The following is a 26,401-nucleotide window of genomic DNA, read 5'->3' as shown; positions in this document are numbered from 1 at the left end:
CCAGTCCTGCTTGTATCTAGTTGCTTACTCCTTTGTAATGCTTCAGTCATTAGGGTGGAAAAACACACATTATCAGTACCTATGATAAGGGGTTCAGGCAATTCAGGGAGTACTCCTAATTCGCACTGCACTTCTGTGCCTTCTTCCGTTGTGATGGTTACCCTGGCTAAAGGATAGGTTTGAACGTCCCCATGTACACATTTTATTCTGACTGTACGACCTAACAAAAGAGAAGGGTTAGAAATTAAGCTTTTCCTGACTACGGAATGGCGACACCCTGAATCTAATACGGCCTTGGTCTTCTGATCATTGAGAAAGACACTTATGTAAAAAGTGGGACCGGTTTCTTGAGCGTACATGATGGCGCGGGGCAGGTATCCTACTTCCATTGGCTCTTCTCCTTTAACTTTATTTTTACGACAATACCTCGCAATATGCCCCCATTCCCCACACTCATAACATTGGGGACTAGTCATGACAGGAGGTTCGAGCTTAGGGGGAAGGAGTTTGAAAGGAGGTTCTGTCGGGGTCTTGGTTATTTTCTTTTCTATTTTCACAGGGGCTTTGTTGGTGTTGTTTCTTTCAGCTTCCCGGAAGTTAGGACGGTTTTGGGCTCTGGCATAGGAAGTAGCCATTTCTATCGCATGTTCCAATGTTAGCCCTGCATGCTGTCTAAGCCATCTTTGAGTCCCATATGGTAGAGCTTCAAGAAATTGCTCAAGGTATATCTTGCTCATAACGCCTTCCATAGTCGAATCCTGCGGTTTCAACCATCTGTCAGCTGCATCTTTTAATTTGTAAAACAAGGTTTTGGGTGTGTCGTTTGGAAGTCCCTTTTCTTGTCGGAATCGCAATCTATGGATCTCATCGTCGACCCCAAGCCTGTCTAAAATGAATTGTTTTACATGTCCATAGGCCGCTGTACCGTCTTTGTTGGCCAGCTGATATGCTGCTTATGCCTCCTTTCTCCCGGCCATGCACTGGCTCTAGCAGCCCTTTCAAAGTTCAGAAAGAACGATATGGGATCATCACCCGCTACATACTTTTGAAGAGGCACCACGGCTCCTGGAGGGGCAGCGGCGCGGGTTTGCCCAAGGGCCACTAAGAGCTGGGTTTGTCCCTCGGCTAGTTTAGTCAGATTATCGGCTTGCTGTTGTATGGCGGCCGTAAACGCGGCTCTATCACTATCTGCTTGTTCAGTGGACTGCCCTGTAGCCCATTCTAATTTGGCCTGTCCTTCCCTCATCTGAGTAAGCAAGGTCTCCATCTTGACAGACGGAAAGCTCCTATCTGGCTCGCCACTTGTAACCTTAAGGGTGTACAAGGAGAGGAGCCAATATTGAGGTATAGAACAGCAAGGTTTATTAGGTTTTCTTAAAAAAAAATGCAGTTCAGACTTTCTCAGGGAATTCGGTTTTCTTCCTGCTTTGTCTTCGGTGTTCTTCTCAGCCCGGTCGGTTTCCTTGGGTCTCACCGTCTCGCCGGTTGGAAGAAGAGAAAGGAAACGTGGCAGTTAGTTCACTGCTCAATTCTAGCAGACTGGAAATGGGGCAGGGAGTGAGAGTAACATTCGTGAGGAGGAGTCAAAAATACAACCGTCACCATCAGCAACCTCAAAAAGAACACTAGCCCGAAGTATGGAGAGGAAAGTGCTCAAAAGTAAACTGGTGCTCTGGAACGACGGTCCCGCCCGCTCCCTTCGTTACCCGGTCCCCCCTTTGTTAAATCGTAGGAGTTCTTTAAAGCGCCCCCGTACCTGGCTGAGCCACGCGTCTTCCTGCGCGTGGCTGGGCGATGCGTGGGGACGGTGGCCTCCTGGCTTCTCCCTCAGCGGGTCTTCCGGGTCTCCCTCTCGCTCCAACATTCCGTTGTCGGCTCTCGTTGTCCCGGCTTCTCTGGGTCGTCCCTCCGAGTCAGCGCCTTCGGTCCCTTTCTCTTCCAGTCGGTTTCTTCTCCTTGGCTCGATGTCGCCTCGGTTCACCAACAACTCCGTGTCTTCTGGGTCCGCCTTTTCTTCTGTTGTGGCCAATGAGGATAGGCCGACGACCTCTGACGCTAGGGGGTTGGGTTCAAAGTCAGGGAAGTCCAGGCTTCCCTTAAAGGGCCCGGACCAGTCCTGTAGGGGAGACGGAGAGTCAGTCACGGGGAACAATATAGGTGACTCTGCGACCCCGTGACACACGCATATGCCTTTACCAAGCATGCTTTTACAGCAAGTATACATTTACCACGCATGATAAAGGCATAAGCATGGTAATGGCTTTGTGGCGACGGTCACGCGTTGTAATGGCTGTGCCTTACGTGCTTCAAATTAGTTTTTAGGTTTGCGTGTGACCAAGTCTGATAAGATCGGAGGCCAAGGACCAATACCGTAGTGTCTGTGGCAGGAAATCTCATGGATCATAGAGAAGATAGGCGGGGGGTAAAATGAAAGTAGCAGGTATAATAAAAATAACGGAGGAAAACTACAAAAATGGCGGAGGACAGAGTATGTAATTAACGTTTGGTTCCTCGGCAATACGTTTCAAATAAATATAGATAGAATATGATTATTAGGATATTACAAAAGTATAGCAGCGGATAAGGCACACAACCCGGCAGAACAAAGTGGCAAATTTAATACCTGAAATGAGGAGAGGTTTGCTTGGCGAACTTGAAGAAAAACAAAGAAGCGTGTGCTTGGAAACGAGGCTGCGCATGCATAGAGAGTACAACTACAATCATAGAGATATAGCTCTTTTTTTGACCAGTAAAGTTAGTTCTGAAAATAACTGTTTTTTATGAGCCCTAAAGCCCCCACGGTCCCAGCTGGCTCCCCGCGTCCTTCGGGAGCCGGCACTGCTTTTCGTCACCCCGGGCACTGCAGAAGTTGGCACTGTAGGCACCCCGGGACACCGAAGAAGCCGGCCCTGAAAGCTGGTGGTACCCAGGGCCATCAAAGGCTCCAGGAAGGACCCTCCCAACATTCAAAAGCCCGTCCCCCCTATTTTCTATATTCGAGCCCCGGGGAGGTGGCGGTCCCCGGGGCGTGTGGGGGGGCTTGAAACCCCGTCCACACAGTTTTTTTTAACTAAAAAGAGGCCCCAGGGAGTGGCGGTCCCCGGGGGGGCCATGAGCCCCCCGCATACATATAGTTAAAGCCCCGGGGGAAGGCGATCCCCGGGACAGGGGGAACCCTCTGGGCCCCCCATTCTGAAAAAAAATTGCCCCCTATATTTGGCCCCCCGGGGGCTAATTAACAATAAAGCAGAGTTTTTTTTTTGTTCACGTACCATACGCGTACCCCGCGATTTAAAAAAAATAAATGTTGGGCCTAACGATCCATGCGGGACCCCCTGACCAGGCCTAGGCGGTCAGGATGTTTCTACCCTGCCCCTTTTGCGTGTTTTTTACAATTCTTTCACTGCTTTCTTGTGACTCGGTTCTACCGAGGCACAAGATGGCTGCCAACACTTCCTGGTTTGGAGTGTTGACAGACAGCTGACAGCCAATCAGCATGCAGCTCGTGCTCGTAATTGTACGGTTTTTGGTACACTTACCGTACGGTACTTCGTCTCTAGATATTACTATGATTTTACATTTGATTTTCTCAGGAACTACTGAACGGAATTACACCATTTAATAAAAAGCACAATCTGCGAACCAAACTTTACCTTTTTGCCAAATTTGGTGTAATTCGGTTCAGCCGTTCGGGCTGTAGCCCTGGCTAAAGGTCCTATGGAAAAGTGCATGAAGAAAACACGTTTTGGGACCCCCTTTTTTCTCGGCCCCCTCTTGACGAATCACCCCCAAACTTTCAGGGAAGGAGCAGGCCATTTTCTTGGAGAATCTCGCGAAGATTCGTCCACCAGCGCCAAAGTTATTCCAAATAGAATGTTGTGGATTTCCGATGGAAAGTAGGTTTTAACTATAACTACCTACTATTCGCAACACAAAAAACACGGTTACCATGGACCAGACAACTTCACTTTAACTACTCAATGGGGATTGCCACTGGGTAATATATATGATCAAGGCTCTCCGGAGCCGAAACGCATTATGGCAGATTTACCTTGGGGTAAATAAATTGATTGAATTCACCAAAATTGTGGTCCGTGCTCCTTTCTTCGATACTTGAAGCGCCAAGCAGCAGCGGAGTTTTGGAATATATATATATTTATATATATATATATATATATATACATGCATATATATGAACAAAAGTTACCTGTAAACTGTGGTTCTCCAGTATTGGTGTCTTTCATAGATTCACATGCTTGAATATTCCCCGTCGTCGAAGTGGGAGTCCCACGGTACATAAAATAGCAGTAACATATGCATGTATACATGAAAAAAAATATCATAAATGAAAATATACATACATATAATATAATAAGAAGTAAATTCTAAAAGTACCATAGAACATAATAGGGCCATTGAAAAGCCCAAGGGAGAACTCACTTTAGTAGCATATCAGTGTCATTATGTGTTGGTCCACATTCCAGCCAATCAGGCTGTAGCCTCCTCTAGAACCTTCTCCTCAGAAGCCCAAGTCCTCAGATTTTCGTAGCACAAGTAAGTAAAAGTGCCTGAGGAGAAGAGAGCCTCTGAGGGGAGGATGGGAGGGTCGCATGTGAATCTATGAAAGACACCAATACTGGAGAACCACAGTTTACAGGTAAGTAACTTTTGTTCTTCTCCAGTATTAGGGGTGTCTTTCATAGATTCACATGCTTGAATAAGAGTAGAAAGCAGTAAATCATCACAGAAGTCATAAATGTGACATACCAAGCAAGTAAGGTAATACAGCAGACAATATGCAATAAATACCAAAATATTATTAGAAAAAAACCTTTATGACTGGAGGCGGGTAGCAACAGAGGCTCACCTTTACTGGAAAAGATTCCGCAGCACCGCTTGACCTACTGCCGCATCCGCGGCGTAAGTTGATTGCAGGCAGTAATGTTTAGTAAAAGTATGGCTGCTCGACCAAGTTGCAGCCCTGCAGATCTGTCTTAGGAGTACCACCGCAAAAAGGGCAGCCGAAGTAGACACCGCTCTAGTTGAATGAGCATGAACTGGAGCAGGAAGGGGCTTCCCAGCCCGTTGGTGGCAAAAGGATATGGTAGAGGATATCCACCTGGTTATGGTCTGTTTGGTAACAGGTTGTCCTTTGCAAATTGGGCCATACGTCACAAACAATCGATCTGACTTTCTGATAGTTGCAGTTCGTTGAATGTAGAATTTGAGACATCGTTTCACATCTAATGAATGCAATGAACGCTCAGCTGTAGTTTGCGGAGCAGGAAAGAAAGTCTTCAGGATTACAGGTTCGTTGAGATGAAAGTCACTGGGAACCTTCGGGATGAACTTAGGATTAGTTCACAATGTCACAGCCTCATTGGAGAATTTGAGGAAAGGAGGCTGTATGGTAAACGCCTGGATGTCACTGACACGTCTCGAGGATGTCAAGGCGAGCAAGAGAGCAACTTTCCATGTGAGAAATTTTAGACTTGCAGAGTGGATAGGCTCAAATGGAGGTAGAAGTAGTTGAGACAAAACCAAATTTAAGCGCCAAGCAGGTGGAGGGCGACGGATAGGTGGAAACATCCTAAAAAGGCCCTTGTAAAATTGCTTAATGATTCTCGAGGAACATAGAGATGTGGAACCATCATGGCGGAAGCGGGAAATCGCCGCCAGGAACACTTTAAGAGTTGAGTGTGACAGTCCTGATCTCGCCAGGGATAAAAAGAAAGGTACAATCTGTTCAGGTTTTGCAGTCATGGGGTCCAAATCTTTAGTGCGGCACCAGACAGAGAAACGCTTCCATTTTAATTGGTAGGTTTTTATGGTGGATGGAGCGCGAGCACGCGCTAACACCTCCCTGCAGTCCTCATCGATATCTAAACGTGCAAATTCATTGTACTCAGGTTCCAGGCATGGAGTTGGAGGTATGCTGGATCCGGGTGACAGATTTGTCCCTGCTTCATTGTGAGGAGGTGAGGTAGAGGATGAAGCGGTAACGGGTCGGACTGCGAGAAGAGGAGCAGGTCCGTGAACCATGGACGCCTCGGCCATTTGGGTGCAATCAGGATGATGTGGCAAGGTTGGAACCTCATCCTGTGTAACAGGCGAGGGATCAGAGGAAGTGGAGGGAAAGCATAGATGAAGTCGTTCGACCAATTGATCGAAAATGCATTTCCGCTCAACTCTCTGTGGGGATGCCGACTTGCAAAGCGTTGGCATTTCCTGTTGGCAGCAGTCGTGAAAAGATCCATCTGCGGCTGGCCCCAACGCCGGAAGATGAACTTGACGGTTGGTTGGTTGAGTTCCCACTCGTGATTGTCCGACGACACCCGGCTGAGTGAGTCCGCCAGAACATTGGCCACCCCCGGCACATGAATGGCTGTGAGATGAATTTGACGTTGAATTGCCAAATCCCATATTTCCTGCGCCAGTTGTGAAAGTAGGAGAGACCTCGTACCTCCCTGCTTGTTGAGGTAGTGCATGCTGGTGGTGTTGTCCGTCCTCACCAGCAAAGTGTGTCCCTGCACTAACCTCTGGAAGGACTTTAGGGCTAAGAAAATCGCCAAAAGTTCCAGGCGATTGATGTGCCAAGTACGTTGGGTCGTTGTCCACTTTCCTTTCACAGACATGCCGTCGAGATGCGCTCCCCATCCCTCAAGAGACGCGTCTGTTGTAAGCATCAGAGTTGGAGGTTCGTCTTGGAATGAACGACCCGCAGATATGTTTGGAGGGTGAGCCCACCACTCCAGCGCTTTCTGGATGCGAGGTGTTAGAAGGACCTTGTCCTCGAATGACCCTGACACCTGTTTCCACTGCTTGTCTAATTCCTCCTGTAGAGCCCTCATGTGCAATCTGCAATTGGGGATACGTTGGATGCACGAGGAAGCCATGCCAAGGAATGATTTGAACATTCGGACAGAAACGTACAGTTTTGATTGTAGGAACTGCACCATCTTTACCATGCGGTCCTGTCTTTCCTGGGAAACGAACACTTTCCCCTGCCGAGAATCTAGCGAGGCTCCGAGAAAATCTCGCCTTTGCGACGGATGAAAGTGTGACTTCTGGCAATTGATTGAAAGCCCCAAGGTTTGGAAGAGGGAGACACAGACTTGAGTGTGCTGCTCCGTTAGGTGAAAAGTTTTGGCCTTGATGAGGCAGTCGTCCAGGTATGGGTAAAATTGGACACCTTGGAGATGCAGGAAGGCAGCTACCGGGGCTAAGATCTTGGTAAAGACCCTCGGTGCTGATCGAAGGCCGAATGGTAAGACTTTGAATTGGAAGTGTAGCAGTCCGACTGTGAAGCGTAGATACTTCCTGTGTCTGGGGTGAATTGGCACATGGAAATATGCGTCTTGGAGGTCGATCGTTGAAAAGAATTCCCCTGGATTGAGATAATTCAGAATTTGAAGCAGAGTTAACATCTGAAAAGTTTTCGAAATGATAAATTTGTTCAGGGCCCGTAAATCTAAAATTGGACGCCATTCCCCCAACTTTTTCCTGACTAAGAAAAATCGGGAATAAAACCCCTTGCCGCGTTGACCTTGCGGCACGACCTCGATGGCTCCTTTTTTGATCATCAATTTCACCTGGGCCAAAAGTTCTTTGAGGTGGGGTGAGGGTGGCCCCGAAGGTGGACGGGTGGGAGGAAATTTTGTGAACTCCAGGGTATGTCCTTTGGAGATAACGTCTAAAACCCATTGGTCAGTGGTGATTTCGGACCATTTGCAAAAGTATTTTGAGATGCGACCTCCAAGATTCACAGGTGCAGGAGAAAGGAACTGATACTGTCACTGTTTTTTATTGTTTGAGCCACCTCTATAAGTTGTTTTCCGTTGGTATGGTCTCGTGGTGGACTGACGATTTTGGGATTGGTAGGAACCCCTCTGTCGGTTATCGTTGTAGGTGTTGTAAGAACGATATTGACCTGATCCTCGAAAAGTAGAGGAACCTCCGTCTCTACCTCGCGCCCCCCGAAAGGGCCGTTTCTTGTACTGGAGGGTAGCTAAGGACTTTGCCGTGTCGGTGTCCTTCTTTATCGACTCCAGGGCATCATCTACGTGTTTGCCAAACAAAGAGTCTCCGTCGTACGGCAAGTCAAGGACCTTTGCTTGTACCTCTGGACGGAAGGTGGTAGACTTCAACCAGCCTTGACGCCTCAAGACTGCAGCCCCAGCCAATTGACGGAAACCCGTGGAGGAGATGTCGAGCGCGCAATCAATAATTTCAGATGAAATGATCTCTCCCTCCTGAATAATGGCCTGCGCTTCTGCACGGACGGCATCGGGTATTTGAGGAAGCAGTGCGGCAATCTCGGACCACATCTGGCGGTCTTAACGGCCCAAAATAGCTAAGGTATTAGCCGCTCTCACAGTGGTAGCCGTCATGGTCGTACATTTTTTACCTATAGAGTCCAATTTGCGGCCTTCCTGATCAGGAGGAGACGTGAGTGGTGTAGCAGGATTGCGGGATCTTTTCTGTGCTGCTTGAGTTATAACAGAATCGGCCTTTGGTTGTGAAATCAAACAGGCAGGGGAAGACGGAGGAGCCTTGTACTTCTTGTCCAATCTGGGCAAAACTGCAGGTACAAAATTCGGATGTTCCATTAATTTAAGGCCCTCCTGCCAAATATGGTCAATGATTGGTATTGTGTGGGTTTGTCTTCGTGATACTTCCTTAAAATCGTATAAGAAACATTCACTGTCATATTGTTGTCTCTCGATTGTGAGATTAAAACGCTTCGCAGCACGGACCATCAAATTATGGAAATTTGCAATGTCCACTGGAGGCGATGCTAGTGGTGAGGTGGGCGGAGTGGAGGGTGTGTGAGCCCTGTAATCATCCCACTCATCCATATCGCAGTCATTGTCGTTGTCACCCGTGTTGTGAGGGTCAGGATCCTCGTTGTCAGTGTCTGGACGAGCACCCCCTGGTGACGCAGGTGCAACAGGTGCAGGTGCTTGAGGAAGTAGTGGTTGAGGTTGTGGAGGAGGAGGTGGAAGCACTGGAGAGGCAGGCGTAGATGGTGGGAATCTACGGTTATAGTCATCGAGCATGAGCTGCAAGTTCGTGACCAAAGACAAAGGTATTTGGGTAACCGGCTCCGAAGTAAGTGGTTCAGAGTCCTCAACTGGAAATAAATTGTTCCCATCTTCGACGTTATGCACTTCATCACCCTCATCACTATACTCCTGACATTTAATGTTCAAATCAGATGGACTAGATACCTGATTTGCTCCACCTCTGAATCATTTCCGGATTCTTCCTCCCCAGACTGAAACAATTGTTCTGGAAGATGAGTCCCACTTCTCACTGGACTCAGTTGAATGAGAGGAACTGTTCGTAAAGAAGAAGCAGTCACCACTGTAAAAGTGGTAGCTGTGGCTAAAGGTTGATGAGACGACAACAAGCCCGTTGGCGTCAATGCGGCAGTCTTAGAAACAACCTGAGGCGTCTGTGTCGTCGTCACTGATGAAATCGGCGCTGAAATCGAAGGTTTTTTCTTCATCGACGAAGATATCTTTTCCGTCGAGGAGATTGGAGCCTTACTCATCGACGATGATGTAGACGTCGACGGAGTCGTCGACGAAGATATGATGGTCGTCGACGGAAGCACCGTCGACGATAAAGGGCCCGTCGACGAGTTGCTTTTGGACGACGATTTGATCGTCGTCGGCGAGGTTTGCGTCGACGAGGGGAGCGTCGACGATGACTTCTTCGTCGACGGTTTGGCTTTGGCACTCGTCGACGAGATCTTCCCAATAGACGCGATGGGTCTCACCTCCTGGGCCATCGTCGACGAGGTGATTGTCGTCGACGTCGCGCTGGTTGACACAGAAGATGTCGTTCGTCGTCGCTGAAGTCGTCGACGGACGCGTCGAGAGCCAATTCCAGTTTTTAATGTGGAAATTGAGGCTTTGGGTGCAGACGTCAGAGAGCCAGGTCCCATAGACGTGCCCTGAAGCGAATCCTGTGGGGAGACAAACCTGGAGGATTCCAACAGTCTACTTTTCTTCAGAAAAGGAGATGGAACCTCAGTCTTAGACCCACGCCTCTGAGTGGATTTTGAAAAGCCAGATGATAAACTGCCCACCTCAGAAAGTGCAGACTCTGAAGTCTTCAACCTCTGTAGCCACAGAAGGAGACGGGCCTCTCTATCCCTCAGAGTCTTGGGTGGAAAAGTGCGACAGTACTTAGTTTTTCACTTCGTGGTCTGGGGAGAGACAGTAAATGCATTTACTGTGTGGATCCTCATGGAAAAGGCGCAGTTTACCACAAGAAGGGCAGGCTTTAAATAAAGATTTCTTATTAGAAGACATTTTCTTGAGAAAAACAGCTTGAGTTTGAAGAAAACTGAGCAGAGCTCAGGGAGACTCCCTTCACACGACGTGCGGTAGAAAATCTGAGGACTTGGGCTTCTGAGGAGAAGGTTCTAGAGGAGGCTACAGCCTGATTGGCTGGAATGTGGACCAACACATAATGACACTGATATGCTACTAAAGTGAGTTCTCCCTTGGGCTTTTCAATGGCCCTGTTATGTTCTATGGTACTTTTAGAATTGACTTCTTATTATATTATATGTATGTATAGTTTCATTTATGATTTTTTTTTTCATGTATACATGCATATGTTACTGCTATTTTATGTACCGTGGGACTCCCACTTCGACGACGGGGAATATTCAAGCATGTGAATCTATGAAAGACACCCCTAATACTGGAGAAATATATATACATATATTTATACATATTCCAACACAGCGGCAAGTCGTACCGAACAAACAGGCGCACTCACTAATATTCTTTGGCCCGATTTTATTTTTTAAGGTCCCCCCCCCTCTCATGCTGACAGACGCGTTACGGCGTAAACGCCTTTTTCAATGTCAGTTCAATAAAGTTCGCAATAAACTTAAATAGAAATTCTTGGTGCATGTGACATAACGTGACTACAAAATGCAGTAGAAATAGAAAAGGTGACTGTACATAAAGTTCATGGTGGCCATCTTATAATGTGCAGATCGTGCAAGCTATACAAGTGTTTAACTTTTAAAAGAAAATAATGCATTATTGAGCGTGTAATTAAACAATACATTTCGTTAAAGTCGAGTATGGAAGAGAATACATTACTCATAATGCATAAATCATTAAATCACATATTTCATATTCAACCAACCTCGACAATATTTACTGTCCAAGTATACACGCCTAATATGATTGTGCCCTGAATGGGCTATGAGCTAGATTGCTCATGCTATTAAATCCATTAGTACAGGACCTATATAGAGCCAAACTCCATTTAATTTAACGCCTCAAATGTGCATGACATAATTGGGCCCTGTATGGGCCTGGAGCTTCATGATTTTCAAATAGCCAGAAAGAGAGTTCTAATTACAGCTCGGCAAGGACAGCACTGTACTAGTCCTATGCTTAAAGACATTGCTGTATAAATTGCAAAAGACTTTGTCATTTTCTATCTCGGCGTGGATAGCACTGTGCTAATCCTATGCTTAAAAACTTTGATAGAAAAATAGACATTTGAGGTGAGCAGATCTAGAGTGTCGCTGGTGTTGAGAGTGCTCTTACAGGGGCTGCTTTCCACCTAAACTTGAGAACTACCCAGAGTTCTCTCCTTCTTTTTTACACACACATATATATATATACATATATATATATATATGTATATATATATATATATATATATATATATATATATATATATATATATATCCCAGTGGTAGTCAACTAACTAGTTTGTGCATGGAAAATTTTGGGGCGATGCGCCCAGCGAGGCTCAAGAAAAAATGGTGGTGACCCAAAATGCAAAATCCCCATGCATTTTCCATGGACTTCTTTAGACAAGGCTACTGCAAAAACTACTGAACAAAATTACACCTAATTTTGGAAAAAAAGCTAGATCTAGGTCCATAGATTGTTTTGTTTGTGATTTGGTGTAAATCATCCAGTACTTTTTGAAGAATGAAGGTACAAAAATAATTGTATAGCTGGACGGTTGAGTCCATGAAAGGCTTGAGAGACTCTAGCGGGAGAACCAGTTTAAAAATAGAGCATTTTTATTGGCCCAGGGAGCTTTATTTCCCTTGGGCCATCTCACTCCTGTGGATAGCCCTGTTACTGTCTCATGTGGAGCCCACCTCCAGGACACAGTAGTTTCCCTGTCCGCACAACAGTGGGCAGGAAAACATATGTCAACTCAATCCGCTGCTCAACCTCTCCCTGACTACGGGAGAGGTACCTTTGGCTTGGAAACATGCGTTGATCTTGCCTCTGCTCAAAAAGCCTACCTTGGACCCCCTTGTGCACGCTAACTATAGGCCGATCTCCCTTCTCCCTGCCCTGGCAAAGGTGATCGAGAAACATGTGCAGCTCTCTATTTCAAACTTTATCGAGAGCAATAACATCTTACATGATTCTCAGTCGTGCTTCCGTGCTAATTTTAGCACGGAGACAGCCCTTCTTGAGATAACCGATGCCATCAGGGAGACACTTGATCTCGGGGGTAAGGCTATTCTGGTTATGCTGGATTTGTCGGCGGCTTTCGACACCGTCCCTCACAATGGTCTCCTTGTAAGACTCTGGGAGATCGGCTTTTGTGGGACGCTGTGGAACTGGTTTAAATCCTTCCTGACCGGCCGCCGACAAGTGATCTGGGCACCCTCGTTCTCCGCTGAAATGCCGCCGCTAGAGGTGGGGGTTCCTCAGGGGTCTATCCTGAGCCCCACCCTTTTTAATATCTATTTGGCCCCTCTTGCGGTGGTAGCGGAGTCCTTCGGTGCCCAGATCATATCCTACGCTGATGACACCCAGCTCCTTTTTACGTGTAAGAAGGAAGAGGCTTTTGACGGCGGCCGGATCAAAGATTGCCTGGGTGCGTTTTTTGACTGGTTTCGGCGGCACGACCTGAAATGCAACACAAAAAAATTACTGTTCAGGCTCTAATAGGATCGCGATTGGATTATGCGAATGCCCTTTATCTGGGGCTGCCTAAATACTTACTGGCCCGGCAGCAGATTGTGCAGAACTCTGCGGCAAGAGCCATTTTTGGGCTTCCGCGCCGGGCAAAAGCCTCTGAACTGCTTAAGAGCCTGCACTGGCTGCCCATTTCAAAAAGAATTACCTTCAAGGTTTTAACCCTCGCTTTTAAGGCCCTTCATTCCATCGGCCCGAAATATATTGGGAAGCGCATGGCCTTTTATTTATTTATTCAACTTTTATTTATTCAACTTGTATAGCGCAATTATCACCGATAGGTCTCTAAGCGCTTATGGTGTAAACAGCCGAATCAGTACAGAGGAGAAGATCACCCAAATCATACCAAGCCCCAAGCTTCTCGGAACAGAATCGTTTTTAACTTGCGCCTAAAAGGCAGTAAGTTTGGTTCTTTCCTCAAGCAGAGCGGTAGTTTATTCCAAGCTGCCGGTAGAGTAGTAGAAAGAGCACGGCCACCATAGGTGGTCGTGCGGTAGCGAGGACAAACTAGAAAAGACTCCTCAGATGAGCGTAGTGTTCTTTTGGGGAGGTAGTGTCTCAGCTTATCTTTGATGTATCTAGGAGCATTGCCATAAACTGCCTTATGCGCAATGCACATGCCCCTTTTATGCGCCTAGGAGGACTCTACGGTCGGCCTTGCTGGCACAGGCTGTTGTTCCACCTATCAGACGCGCCCGGATCGGAGGTCGGTACTTCCGATACCTGGCCTCACGGTGCTGGAATGAGCTTCCGGTTTCCTTACGGAAGGCCAATAGTCTACTTTCCTTTAGAAAGGAATTGAAGACTTGGCTTTTTTCTGTATGATCTCTTTCGGCCTCCGCGAGTAGCTGTGTCGTGTTTTCGTCCTCAGTTTCTCTTTGCAAAAGCGCCGGGACACCCCTACGGGTAGCCGTGCGCTATAGAAGAGATATAAACATAACATAACATAACATAACAACTGATGGAAGGATTTTTAAATTTCCTGCCAGGCAGGAGCAAACATGTCTTCCCTGCCTGCAGGAGTGCGGGTAGGGTAGAAAAATCTGCTATCACCCGGCGGGAGATTTAAACATGCTACTGCAGGTAGTAAGCGGACTTCTGTTCTGTTTCGGCTGGGAAACAGAACACATATTGTTCTCGTACTAGAGAAAGCAAGTGGAAAATAGCTACTCCTTCCGGGCGGGGCAATGTCGGCTCCTGCACTATGCAGGAAGCCAGTTGGGGCCGTAGGTTCCCTGGGGCTCCCAACATGGAGGTTGGTGTGTGCCCTGCACCCATCTATATTCAAGGCAGGCCCTAGGGAATGGGATCTCCAGGACCATAAATGGCCTGGGGAGAGTGACCCCGAGGGCCCCCTCCCCTTTTAAATAACAGGCCTCGGGGAATGTGGTCCCAGTGGTCTTATAAGGCTCGGGGTGGGGGTTTGCATAGCCCCCTCGCATTAATACATGTTTTGAACCAAGGGTATGAGGTCCCCCAGGCCAACACAATGCCGCGTATGCCAAAGGTTGTATGCTGCACTGATTGACTGCCTATGAGGTTGACCACAGGGCCATGTTTGGCTGGCTCTGGATGGGTTGGCCTCAGGAAAGTTCCTGTGGCCAATATCCCTTGCTGAGCGCAGCACGGGTTGGCTGCTTGCGGGGAAGTTGGCCACAGGTCAGGCCTTCCAATAAGGCCCCTACTGCGCATGGCCTTTGGCCTTGCACGGCGAGGGATTGGCTTTACGCACAGTAACAAAATATTACTTTGCATTAAAAATTATCCCTAGAAATTCACTGAAAAAAACAAAAGTTAAAGTAATGTTACAGTTAAGTGCAATGTTCAGTAAAAAACGTTTTAAACAAAAAAAACACAGACATTCACCAGTTATAGTTATTTCAAGTAACTATAATTTGAGCCCTGAGGTAGCTATAACTCGGACCTTGCCATGTACTGCTAATTATTCCACATATTACATCACTCACTACATCTTCTATGACATCGTTGATAATATCACTCCAACTTTGCAATTAAATTATTGATGAGAAAACTGTGCATGGGGATGCGCCGCAAGTTACAGTTACCTTAGGACACGAGTTATAGTGACTTGAAATAATTATACCTTGCTGGCTCATATTGTAGGATCACTGTATGATTTGAAGAAAGATTTACAGGACAAAACACTGTTAATGATTATAATGAATGTACACAATTGTTTTTCTCAGCTGTGTAGATCATTGCGGCACTGTCAGCCAGCCATAATAACTCTAATTAATATATCTAAACCCAAGGACGCTGGGAAACGGGGAGGGGTTGATTTCAGAGACATTTAACTTTACAAATCAAGTGTCAAATGTAACACCCTTAGTTTTATAGCCATACACAGTACAGACTTACCTTAGAAGGGAGTAGGGTTGAATCTGGAAAATCAGCAAATCATTACAGTGACCCTAATCCAAAAATAAAAATAAAAATAAACAATTGATTAATTCCAACAAAGATTGATAGTGTTCACATTTTAGGGAATAAATTACCTATCCAGAAACATCTGTGCTCTTAGTCCTTTTGCTCCCCCTCCCCATTCACCACCTGTCCAAAATAGGATTTGACTAAATGGTCCTATGAGCTGTGAAAAAACTATGCGTGATGAGGCTAGATGTGCATCTTTATCTACCTACTAGCTGTACTGTGGCTCAGTCTGGTTAAATGGAAGAGTAAGAAAAGAGTAAGCGCACATTTCTAGTATGTTTAATTTCACAATGCTTGTGGGTATACAATATGTTTTTGTCTATCCTAATACATGTAGACTATTGTCTATATGTGTCCCTTGTAATTGTTGCACAGCAACCAAATCAATAGGGTCTGTTCGGGTTGCAAAGTGAACCAACTCCTCCCCCCTCCCTCCACCCACTTGCCGGTCTGCCATCCTGACACCAACTGTCCATCCTAATATATGTAGACTATTGTCTATATGCGTCCCTTGTATTTGTTGCGCAGCAACCAAATCGATAGGGTCTGTTCGGACACGTGCGTACTGGACACACACGTATTCGAAACCAAGGTTGTGTATATATAAACACGCGCTAATGTTGCAAAGTGAACCAACTCCTAACCCCTCCCTCCACCCACTTCCCGGTCTGCCATCCTGACATCAACTGTTCATCCTAACATATGTAGACTATTGTCTCTCTGCGTCTATTGTAGTTGTTGCGCAGCAACCCAATCGATAGGGTCGGTTCGTCCTTTAGATTAAAAACGCGTGTCAAATACGCGCATATTCGAATCCAACGTTGTGTATATATAAACACACGCTTATTCGAATTCAATGTTGTGTCAAAATTTCAAATCAATCGGTGAAGAACCTTCGGAGATTTAAGATTTTTATCAAACGCACATTGACATTTTTATGTGTCTGTTTGTGCTTTCGATTAAAAACACTTGCGTATTCGACACGCGCATATTCGAATCCAACGCTGTGTCTATAAAAACACGCGCGTATTCGAATGCAACGTTGTGTCAAAATTTCAAAGCAATCGGTGAAGAACTTTTGGAGATTTGAGATTTTAAACAAACGAACAGTTACATTTTTATTTTTATTTATATATAGATGTAGTGTAATGCAAATGTACATCCATTCTCAGCAGGCAACATGCCAGCTCTTCTTTTACTATCTACTAACACATAAGTCGAATCGAGGTGTAAACTTGGAAGGTGAATTGTCACTACAGAGTCATACATTCAGCTTCTTCCATCCCACATGCATGGAACCACTTTTACAGATCCTTACATCTACTAGAAAGAAGTACCTACTTGCAGCACAAATTCCATCTATAGATAGCAAAGTCTTAGCAGTATTGCATTATCCTATTCCACTGGTTGAAAAAGGGGGCTATCTCAACAAGGCCAATGCAGTATTTGAATTTCATTAAGCAATGAAAAGGTGTTTAGTGCACTGTTTCTGTTATGGCCCAATCATTATCAACCAGCTTAAACACGCTACAACTCAACTAAAGTTGGTTTCAACAGATGAAGGAGCGCTAAATTACACAACAAAAAAACTTGATTTTGTATTGTGAACTATTGACTGCAGTTTTTGCAATGAATGTGGCTTTATCATGACATTGAAATTAGGCTTTCAGAAGAGTATCAGAGGAGTACCTTTGGAGTGTAGGTCCTTCTCCAGTGGTAGCCTTACATGGCCCACATAAGTGTAATGAAGAGGATTTTGATTGTAGTGAACCTCTGTTTATTTTAACTGTGTATGGCATTAGATTCCTATATGGAAACATACTCAATGTATTGCTCTGTGTAAATGGTACACATGTAGTGTGAGTGAGGAAGATTACTTTCCTACTCAACCTGTCAAATTCAAAAAGTCTTTATTTCGATAAAATAATCATAAAAGACACAAACAGTAAAATATCAGGGGGTAAAGAATCCCATATCAGGCCATACAGACAGTTAGTGCATATTTCAATTGATGTTAAACATACCAGGATTTTGCGACATAGTATTATCCTTAACACAGATTAAGAAAATAAATTAATACTATTCGTTAAAATACATGTTAAAATCGTTAAAAGGATACAAATAGACTGTATATACAGTGGGAATCTAAAATAGTCAACCTGTCATCAATGCACAGGTAGCACTATTGAAGACGATGCCTAGTTCACATTTCATGTGTCCTGGCTCATAGTGTTAGTAAGGCATTATAACGCACTGCGATGCTAAAAGAGGATGCAGCCTGTGGGGTTAAGGTGTAGAAAAGCCGAATGAATGCGCCTGGCACTCTTTCAAGCATTTCAGCGTGTAAACATACTTCTCATAAACTGAAGATTTATCGAATAGCGTTTCCATCAGAGAGGCCTGCATGTCACCAGAGAAGCCGGAGGATCTCACCCAAGTGTGATGCTGAACCACCACGCTAGTCGGATAATGTATTTAGCAGTATTCTGGACATTTTGGATGGCCCAAAACTCCTCAAGGACTGCTGGTAAGATCTCACTTAACGTGTACCATAAAGCACGGATATGTTTCTCTAGCAAACAGCTGGCGCTAACTGTCTGGAGGCCGGGGAGTTGTAGGGAATAAATTGGGTTCACTCTTCTTGTGGAAGCCTGACCCACTAAACTTCCTGGCTGTGTAAGATGCCGCTTCTAGAAATCAGAGTGCCTGGAGCCAGCCTGATGTGCCTGTGTACCTGCCTGTTCACCGGTGGGCAGGAACATGGCGAAGACTAAGTTCCCATTAAGGTGTCAATCAGGGCTTTATAAAATGCCAGTAATAGCCCACAGGAAGCCTGCCCAGATTGCAAAACCTCTCCTGCTGGAGAAGTGCCAAATGATCCCCCGACATGCGGTGGAACTGTGGTGGCATGGTTGGGGTGGGGTAAACTCAAAGGGGAGGGAGTAGCCCCTTTGAAAAATTTCCAGAACCCACCTGTCTGATGTAATGGTGCGCCAGTGGGGGAGGTGATGACGAATCCTGCCACCCACTGGCATCTGGTGGGTCTGAAACACCGGACTAGGAAGGTGTGGAGGCACTGGCAGCGGGGGACTGACCCGCACACTGGCCCTGTGACCCGCTTATGCGAGTCCCACGTCTGCGGCTGCGCTGGGACTGTTACTGCGCAGGCCTGTTCTGAAACGAACGTGACGGATGCCCCTACCGGAGCTATGAAAGTAACAAAAGGTAGACGCGGAAGGAGTACGTCCGGCCGAAAAGCCCAAGGACTTGGCCATGGCTCAAGAGTCCTTGAAACGCTCCAATGTGGAATCTGCCTTATCACCGAAAAGGCGAGTGCAATCGAAGGGCATGCCCATCAAAGTATTTTGGACATCCGCTGAAAAACCAGTCGTCCTCAACCAGGCATGACGGCGTAGCACCACCGTTGAGGAAATCGATCTACCCAGCGAATCAGCGGTATCAAAACCACAACTTATCGTGAACTTAGCCGCGTCTCTCCCCTCCGTAATAGCGTGGGAGAGAACTGTCCAGGCCCCTCTGGACACTGAGGCAGCACCTGCGCAACCGCATCCCATACAGAATGGGAATAGTGGCCCAAGAGACAGGCAGTGTTCAAAGATTGCAGTACGGAACTTGCAGAAGAATAAATCTTCTTCCCAAACTTCTCCAGTTTCTTGGATTCCTTGTCTGGCGGAGCAGAAGGGAATGTGCTCGGGGACAACGAGGTTTGAACCACCAAACTCTCCGGTGTAGGGTGCTGGGTGAGGAAGGCAGGGTCGCCCGGGAACGGGCGATTGCATTGGCCCACACCCTTGTCCACAGGAGCCCCTGTGTTGGGCCTGGGCCAGGTGCCCAGAAACACATCAGTGAGTGCATCATTAAACGGCAACAGCGGTTCTTTAGAAGAAGAAGCTGGTCGAAGCACTTCTGTCAGTAGGTTGGTCCTGACAGACACTGTAGGGAGCTCGAGATTAAGAGCCTCGGCCGCCCTACGCAGCATCGTTAAAAAGGTACCACTCCCCTCCATAGTAGCAGAAGGAGATGATGAACCAAGCGCAGGTGCTGGAGTGTAATCCGGGCCACCGGCCTTTGCATCCTCATCCCAGCCGGGGACAGACTCGCACTGTGCAGCGAGAGGGTCTTCAAACCCTCCCAGTCTTCACCTTCCTCCACAAGTGAACGAGGATGTGGGTGAAAGAAAGGGTAAAAATCCCCCATCGGCGTCGGCATCGGGAGACACTCCTCCAGCACCGTGCCAACGTCGGAAAAGAAGTCGACGCTGGCGTCGGTCGCCGCTGCTGCCAGCGTCATCGGCAATGTCGGTGGGGTCCGTACGGGGTCCACCCGCAAGACCGGGGAGCCTCAGCCGGAGCCATGGAGGCCTCTGGGCGTCGGGGCCGGCGACGTCGAGGAACCTGGAACAGTGGGACTCGCGGGGCCCGAAGGTGTGACGACGGGGCTGTACGGGCTGAAGATACGTGCCATTGCAGACACAAACTCTTGCAATTTGTCCGGAGTCGCCGATGGACCTGGGAAAGGAGGGTAAACCAACGGTAACTGCTCAGGCTCCGTAGGAGCCGCAGGGGCGGTGCCACCTGCCCTCTCAGCCGCGTCCCGCGAGGGGAGAACGAAGAGCGGCAACGCTTCTTTGACTTTTTGTGCTTCACCTTACCTGACTCCGAGTGCGAGGACCGGGCCCAGGAACACATGGGGCCGACTCCCAGGCCTCCAGCCACTTTCGGGACCGCTCGCGCAAAGTTTTCAGGGTTATGGCCCAGCAGTGAGAGCACGACTCGGTGTCGGGGTCACACCCCAGGCAGAAGAGACACTCACGGTGCGGGTCCGTCAGTGACATCGTGCGCAGACAAGCCTCGCAAAGCTTGAAACCGGGCATCCCTATGCACCAGGGGTACAGTGTACTTACAAATTATAACAAAAAAATAATTAGCCAACAAGTGACGGGGTACCACTCTCTTCGGATCTGCGGGTGCTGGTGCGGAAAAAGAAAGTACTGACGTCAACACGCGTGAGCGCGTCTAAGTTGCTCCAGTGACGTCATTTCGGTGAATACGACGCCAACTACGCACTCGGAGCCGTATGACGATGCCTATCAACGTGCAGGGGTACTGATGACGAAAGCTTTCCGGATCCAGTCTGACGCCTGGGGATATTCTAAGGTAAGGAATCTATCACTAATGTGTTTCTTTCAGATAGCCCATATACGAGCACTTGAAATATTCCCATGAAATTCATGCAATAAACATCACAAGAAATATGACAAATAGCTAGATTCATGAAAGGGCCGTTTTGCGAGTCTTTAATAGCGATTCATAAGGAATCGCTATTAAGGACTTGCAAAACGGGATTCATGTAGGAATTGCTAAATAAATTGCGATTCCTACACATTCCTTATTTGCGATTAGCAATTTGCTAATCGCAAATAAGGATGCGATTTCAAGGGTGCCAGGACCAAAGGACACCCTGTAGCACCCCTGAAATGAAAATGTACACAGGTGTTGCGCACACACATGTCCAAAGGACATGTGTGTGTGTAACATGCAAAAGAAAAAAATGCATTAAAGTGCTTTAATCTATTTTTTCGCTATTTACCACGAAGTCAGACTTCTCAGAATCTGGCCCTTTGCGAGCCGATTTTTGGTTCATGAATCTGGCCGAAAGTCTCTTCAGAGTTCTAAAAAGTGTATTTCTTTAATGTGCTGAGCTTTGACAATACATTATATTACTGCACTGAAAGGGTACATATTAAAAGTGATATTTATAGAGCATTTACTTAGGACCGTTCCTGGCCTACCCAGGCGACAATGCCATTTAGAAACTAAAAGGCAAGTCAGTTATGTGCAGCCTATATGCCGACCACGTTCTTATTCTTGTTCTTACAGCATGGTTGTCTATTTTTCACAATTATTTTTTGCACTGCTGGTATCCTGAACTTGTGTATTTGAAGGTCCTTTTATATGCGGAACAGATCGGAGAAAGGCAATATTGGACAAAGACCACACAATTTGGTAAAGTGAGGAAGCTAAAATTAATCCCATGTTTTCTGGTTTCACTTTGTTCAAACCAGCCACTAAATGAGTGTTTTACCTCAAATATTAATGCTTTCCTTTTAACTCTTTGTGCAGGGATGATACAGCGAACATGGAAGGCAGAAACAACATGAAAGCAAACTAGGCTCGTTTTGGGCTCAAGCTTCCAGGAGGACCTCAAGCTGAGCCAGAGCCATGCATATGGCTGGAGCTTGGAGTAGCTCCCTCACCACTAGTAGCAGTTGTGCTGCTCTGTTTTTCATGTGACGATCATATCACCTCGGCCGTCACTTTTTTAATGAGGTTAGTTAGGAAGCTTTGTTTTGACATTCGAGTCGTATTGAGCAAGCTGAGAGACGTGTAACTGTAAGGTGTTTCTGCATGACGCTTCGGGCCAGGAAAGCAAAGGGCGTTCTCTTTATCACTTAATTCAAGTTGATGGGACTAGTACAGAACTTTTTCCTACAAATATCAACAAATTCATTAGTATAATTAGGAACTACATTGTTAACTGCCTACCTATGTGCCCTGCCATCCATGAATGCTCAATAAAAAAAATATATATTTAATAGCTTACAATGGTGTACATTATCACCTGCTGTCAGAATATTTAAATTCATGTTTCATGCTTGATATGATTTTTTGTTTGTTCTCTGTAAGAATGTTTGTGGGTATGACTTGGTATCCTGGTGAACTTCAAGGTCATCATTTCCTATGCTTTGAAAGTATTTCATTTGATTATTTCATTAAAAACATGTTCTGAAATGTTCCACTTTCGCCAATTTTTTCAAAAATGTCTTGGGGGAGAACCCCCCAAACCCTCGCTTTGCTTGCTTGCTACGCACTCTATGGGGACTAGTATGTCTTCTTTTTTCTGTTCTCTGTAACTGTGGGTATAACTGGATATCCTGGTGCACTGTACAGATCCCCCAGTATATAGCGGCATGGTTTAGCAAATTTAGCGGCACAAATATGGAAATTTAGCGGCACAAATATGGAAATTTAGCAGCATTTTTGTGGCCCTTTATTTTACTCATAATCATTAATTTCCAGCCTTAAATCAATGGAAACTATTTTAGCAGAGTATTCCACTTTGAATAGGCAACCTGGGATATGGAACAGAGGAAGCAGTTCACAGGTGAAGGCTCCTTAACCACCGCCTCCCCTTCTACACACCCACCAGATATTTCCGTTCTGCCCAACTGGCCCTGGACCCACCCCACGGGTCCACAAGACCACATTTGGAGGAAGATCCTTCTGCTACCTTGCTGCGAGAACTTGGAACTCCCTGACTCTACATCCCAGCCAATCACCGTCTCTGCCTCAATTCAGGAAGGATCTCAAGGCCTTGCTCTTCAACTGAACCACAGATCTACCCCACCCAATGAGCAACTTGAGACCCTAACGGGTGAGTAGTCGTGCTTTACAATTGACGCTGTCAGCCGTTTTGCAGCATCAATCAGACCAGGGATTGAGCTGGGTTTGTTACGCGTGGACAAAGGAGAGCGCACTTCCTCAGTGTTTTACAGTTATTGCAGGCATAGTTCGCTCCTGCACCTGCATCAAGCCCCTGGCTCTGCCTTGGTGCTGTTTGACGGAGGATCCCAAGATGCATTATAAACCATGCTTTTTCCAGGGAATAAAACGTCCCCTACACAAAGACTGCAATTTTGCCTGAGAAACACACTAGAAAGAAAACTGCCTCACATTGATTCAGAAGCAACCCACTATGTTCCAGTCCCATGTTGTTTTTGACCAAGTATGGAGTGCTCCTCTAAGTCCCTTAAGAGGTGCTGTGTAACCAGTGTTGGTGTCTTCTTGACGACCTGCATCCCAGAGGTTAGGATGCCACCCAAAGCCTGCACTTACTGCAGGAAGAACTAAAGGTCTGCTTAGTGCCTATAAGAATCCCTACATGCTGTGAGAGGGAACAAGGGTGCCTGGCCTTGCAGGTGGGGAGCCCTCAAGGAGGAGAAGCCCGTTGTGTTCCCAGTGTTTTGCACCACAGTTAGTGGATAACTTCAGTGAGTGAATCCATGAGTGACCAGCATCTTGAGGCGGTCCACTGGTCTTTTTCTGTGGATCCTACATGAGAACTGCCCCAAAAACAGTTTCATCCTACTGTGTCCATATCTATTGTCCACTGTAGTCGTGATGTGCAGCTTCTAATGCACCTTGAAGCTCAGAACCTGATCTGCCCAGGGGGCCATACCTGTATATTGCCGCTCTGAACCTGATCAGCCAGCTGACTAGGCCTCCTTCACTGGCAGGTGCAGCCCTTGACACCTGTACTTATACTGTATCCACACTTCATACTTTCTGGTTCACTATAATGAACCGTGCAGAAGATCAGATGCTGCCTCCACCTCACAGAAGTGATTTCGCAGGCACTTTTGTAAAAATTGCGGCATTGTTACAAAAGTGCCCGCGAAATCGGCCTTTGGCATCATCACTCAGCAAAAAGTCTGTAAACGGTTGCCACATGGATAATACAGCATTCACGGCCTCTAGAATTGAGAACCTCCAGCTAAATGACACAGTTGGGATGAAGCTTTCCTTGATGCCACACAAAGCACAAAATGAGAACTATTTGCATTTTGGTTCCCATGCATAACCAAACAGTGCACCAGAAAGGACTAAAAAGTCAATAGCATTCTTCAGTAACTCTGAAGATTGTAAAGATGCTTTCAGCATTCCATCTACCAAGTGGCAAGGATCTCTTACAGGGAAGGACTTCAGCTCAGGTATCGATTTTGACAGGTCATCACACAACTTTTTCATATACGTAGCTAAATCACTCCAAATACAAACAATATCACTCCAATCTTTGTTGAACTTGGTAAGAACTTTTTGCAGCAGTATTCTAGGTGACACTATGTTCGATGATTTCCAAAAGCCTGGTGTCATGCTTTCACCACTATCCCAGAGACATGTTGAATAAACTCTTTTCACATATATCTGTCACTACACTTTCCTTGAATGTTTAAAGCCTGGTGTACTTGGCAATTCACCTACTATGAATACTGACTAGCTAGAAAAAGGGGCTGATGTATCTAGGGGTTTTACCTATTCTCTGTGTGTAAATGTGATGGTATATATTGGGAAACATTCTTATGAAACCACCCATTTTGCCTATCAGTGAAAGAATAAAACATAGCCAAAATATCAAATATGGGTCGCTATCCACTTTTGGAGTCTGATGAAACTATGTACAGACATGTTTTTATTAATATGCAATTACGATTCTTTGGGGGGGTTCGTTGTAGTTTGCTACACATTCGGCCTGGTGTTCTGCAGGCTAAGCTGTGTTTTAATGTTACAACTAGGTAGTATATGTTGTATATAATATATGTACTGTCTTTGCAGGGCTCTGCCCACTCTGTACCTTCTAAAATGAATAAAATCTGTTGTAAAAAAAATATATCAAATATGATTTTGTTGCCCTGGTGATAGCAAAGAGAGACGTAGCCAAGTACTGGGGAGCAGAAGCACCGCCAAGGCTGGAGGAGTGGAGGAGAGGGGTGGATATCTACATGGCGGCTGAAAGGGTCACATATAAGGCGAGAGGCTGCCTCAAGAAATTTCGCAGAGTATGGGGCAAATGGAGAAGATATCATGGGCTAGATGGGGGGCTATAGGATGGAACACAAGGGGAAAAGGGATATGAGGGAACAAGGACATCAACAGTGGAGATAGAAGAGGTCTAGGAAATCAAACTCTCATAGACCTACAACGGACAAAACTTGGGTTGTTTGAACAGGATGGAATTTGTGCTGAGATGCAGGGGGGTGGAGGGTGGTAGGGATGGGAGTGAAGACCGAAGATGATATGATTGTACTGTTGGACAATAATAAAATGCAAATAAAAAAAAAAAAATAATAATATAAAATAAAGAATAAACAAACAAAAAATATATATATATACAATTTTGTTTTTTCCTGATTCTCTTCAGTTTATAAAATATATTACACAAGACCTAAAACATCTTTAGACCAAAGACCACAAAACTGAAAATTGCAAATGGAAGAAACAACATTTTAGTGACATCCCTAAACAACAAAACTCAAGCAGAATAATGTTAGCCCAGTCTTTCTTGCTGCTACAGTGTATCACAAAGTTACACTGTACTGGCCCCTTCAGGAAGAAATACAAATGACTCTTTCAGTCTCCTTTTCCTTTCTTTGAATGGTATTTAGTTTGTGGTTGTGCAAGTGTTTTTCAGTGCTTATATGTTTACACGGGTGAGGGCTATTTCTCTTTCAATGTGGTTTTATCAGTTATTATAGGTTTAAACCTAAAACAGGACAGCCTAACTGTAATGCAATAGTTGGCCCGTGGGACTCAGTCAATCGGATACCGCTTGGAAGTTTTCTGAGGCACTCAACTTAATTATACAATTCATCAATGCTTTATGAATAATGACAACAAAAAGTATTTACTGCAGGACACACTTTTCTTTTTACAAACTTAATTTTTCCATTTTCACAAAACAATTGGCTACATTGTACAGTGATGGAACAGCGTTTATCAGGTGGAGCTTCAAAGAGCGTCATTTTCTTACATGAATTAACATCTCTTGTTGTCGACAGGAAAGCGCTCCATTTAACCCAATCTCGATCAGTCACCCTCGCTCTCATACGCACTAGTGTCCGTAGTTTGCGTTTCCGACGTGTCTGAATTCATTACAGATAAAATAACAGCACTGCTAAGTTCTCTCCAAACACTCAAGTCATAAGTCAGCTTATCATCCCGCATGTTTATTTTCATGTGCACCTCTTCAGCTAACGCCCATTCCAAAACATCTTGACGCCAACAAAATATAGTGGGGGAACGTTGTCCCATCCAAGTGATGGCCAACCTTTGTTGTGCGCGAACCAGGGCGAACTGTGTATATCTATAGGCCATCTTTCTCTT

At 45.8% G+C, this 26,401-nt stretch overlaps 1 protein-coding gene across 2 annotated transcripts in view; it reads right to left on the bottom strand.

Annotated features, from left to right (window-relative positions):
• The window catches only part of KLHDC1 (kelch domain containing 1), a 1,359,852-nt gene that overhangs the window by 82,567 nt on the left and 1,250,884 nt on the right, over positions 1-26,401 (bottom strand). For both annotated transcript variants that reach the window (XM_078659709.1, XM_078659708.1), the window contains one exon: positions 15,369-15,421. In XM_078659709.1, coding sequence (XP_078515835.1) covers positions 15,400-15,421 — 22 coding nt within the window. In that variant the 3' untranslated portion in view covers positions 15,369-15,399. The remainder of the gene's footprint in view (positions 1-15,368; positions 15,422-26,401) is intronic.

Source organism: Lissotriton helveticus, chromosome 9 (genome assembly GCF_964261635.1).
Source record: "Lissotriton helveticus chromosome 9, aLisHel1.1, whole genome shotgun sequence".
Taxonomy (NCBI): domain Eukaryota; kingdom Metazoa; phylum Chordata; class Amphibia; order Caudata; family Salamandridae; genus Lissotriton; species Lissotriton helveticus.
Note: the sequence above shows the minus strand (reverse complement) of the source record. Positions and strands in the feature narration are given on the sequence as shown.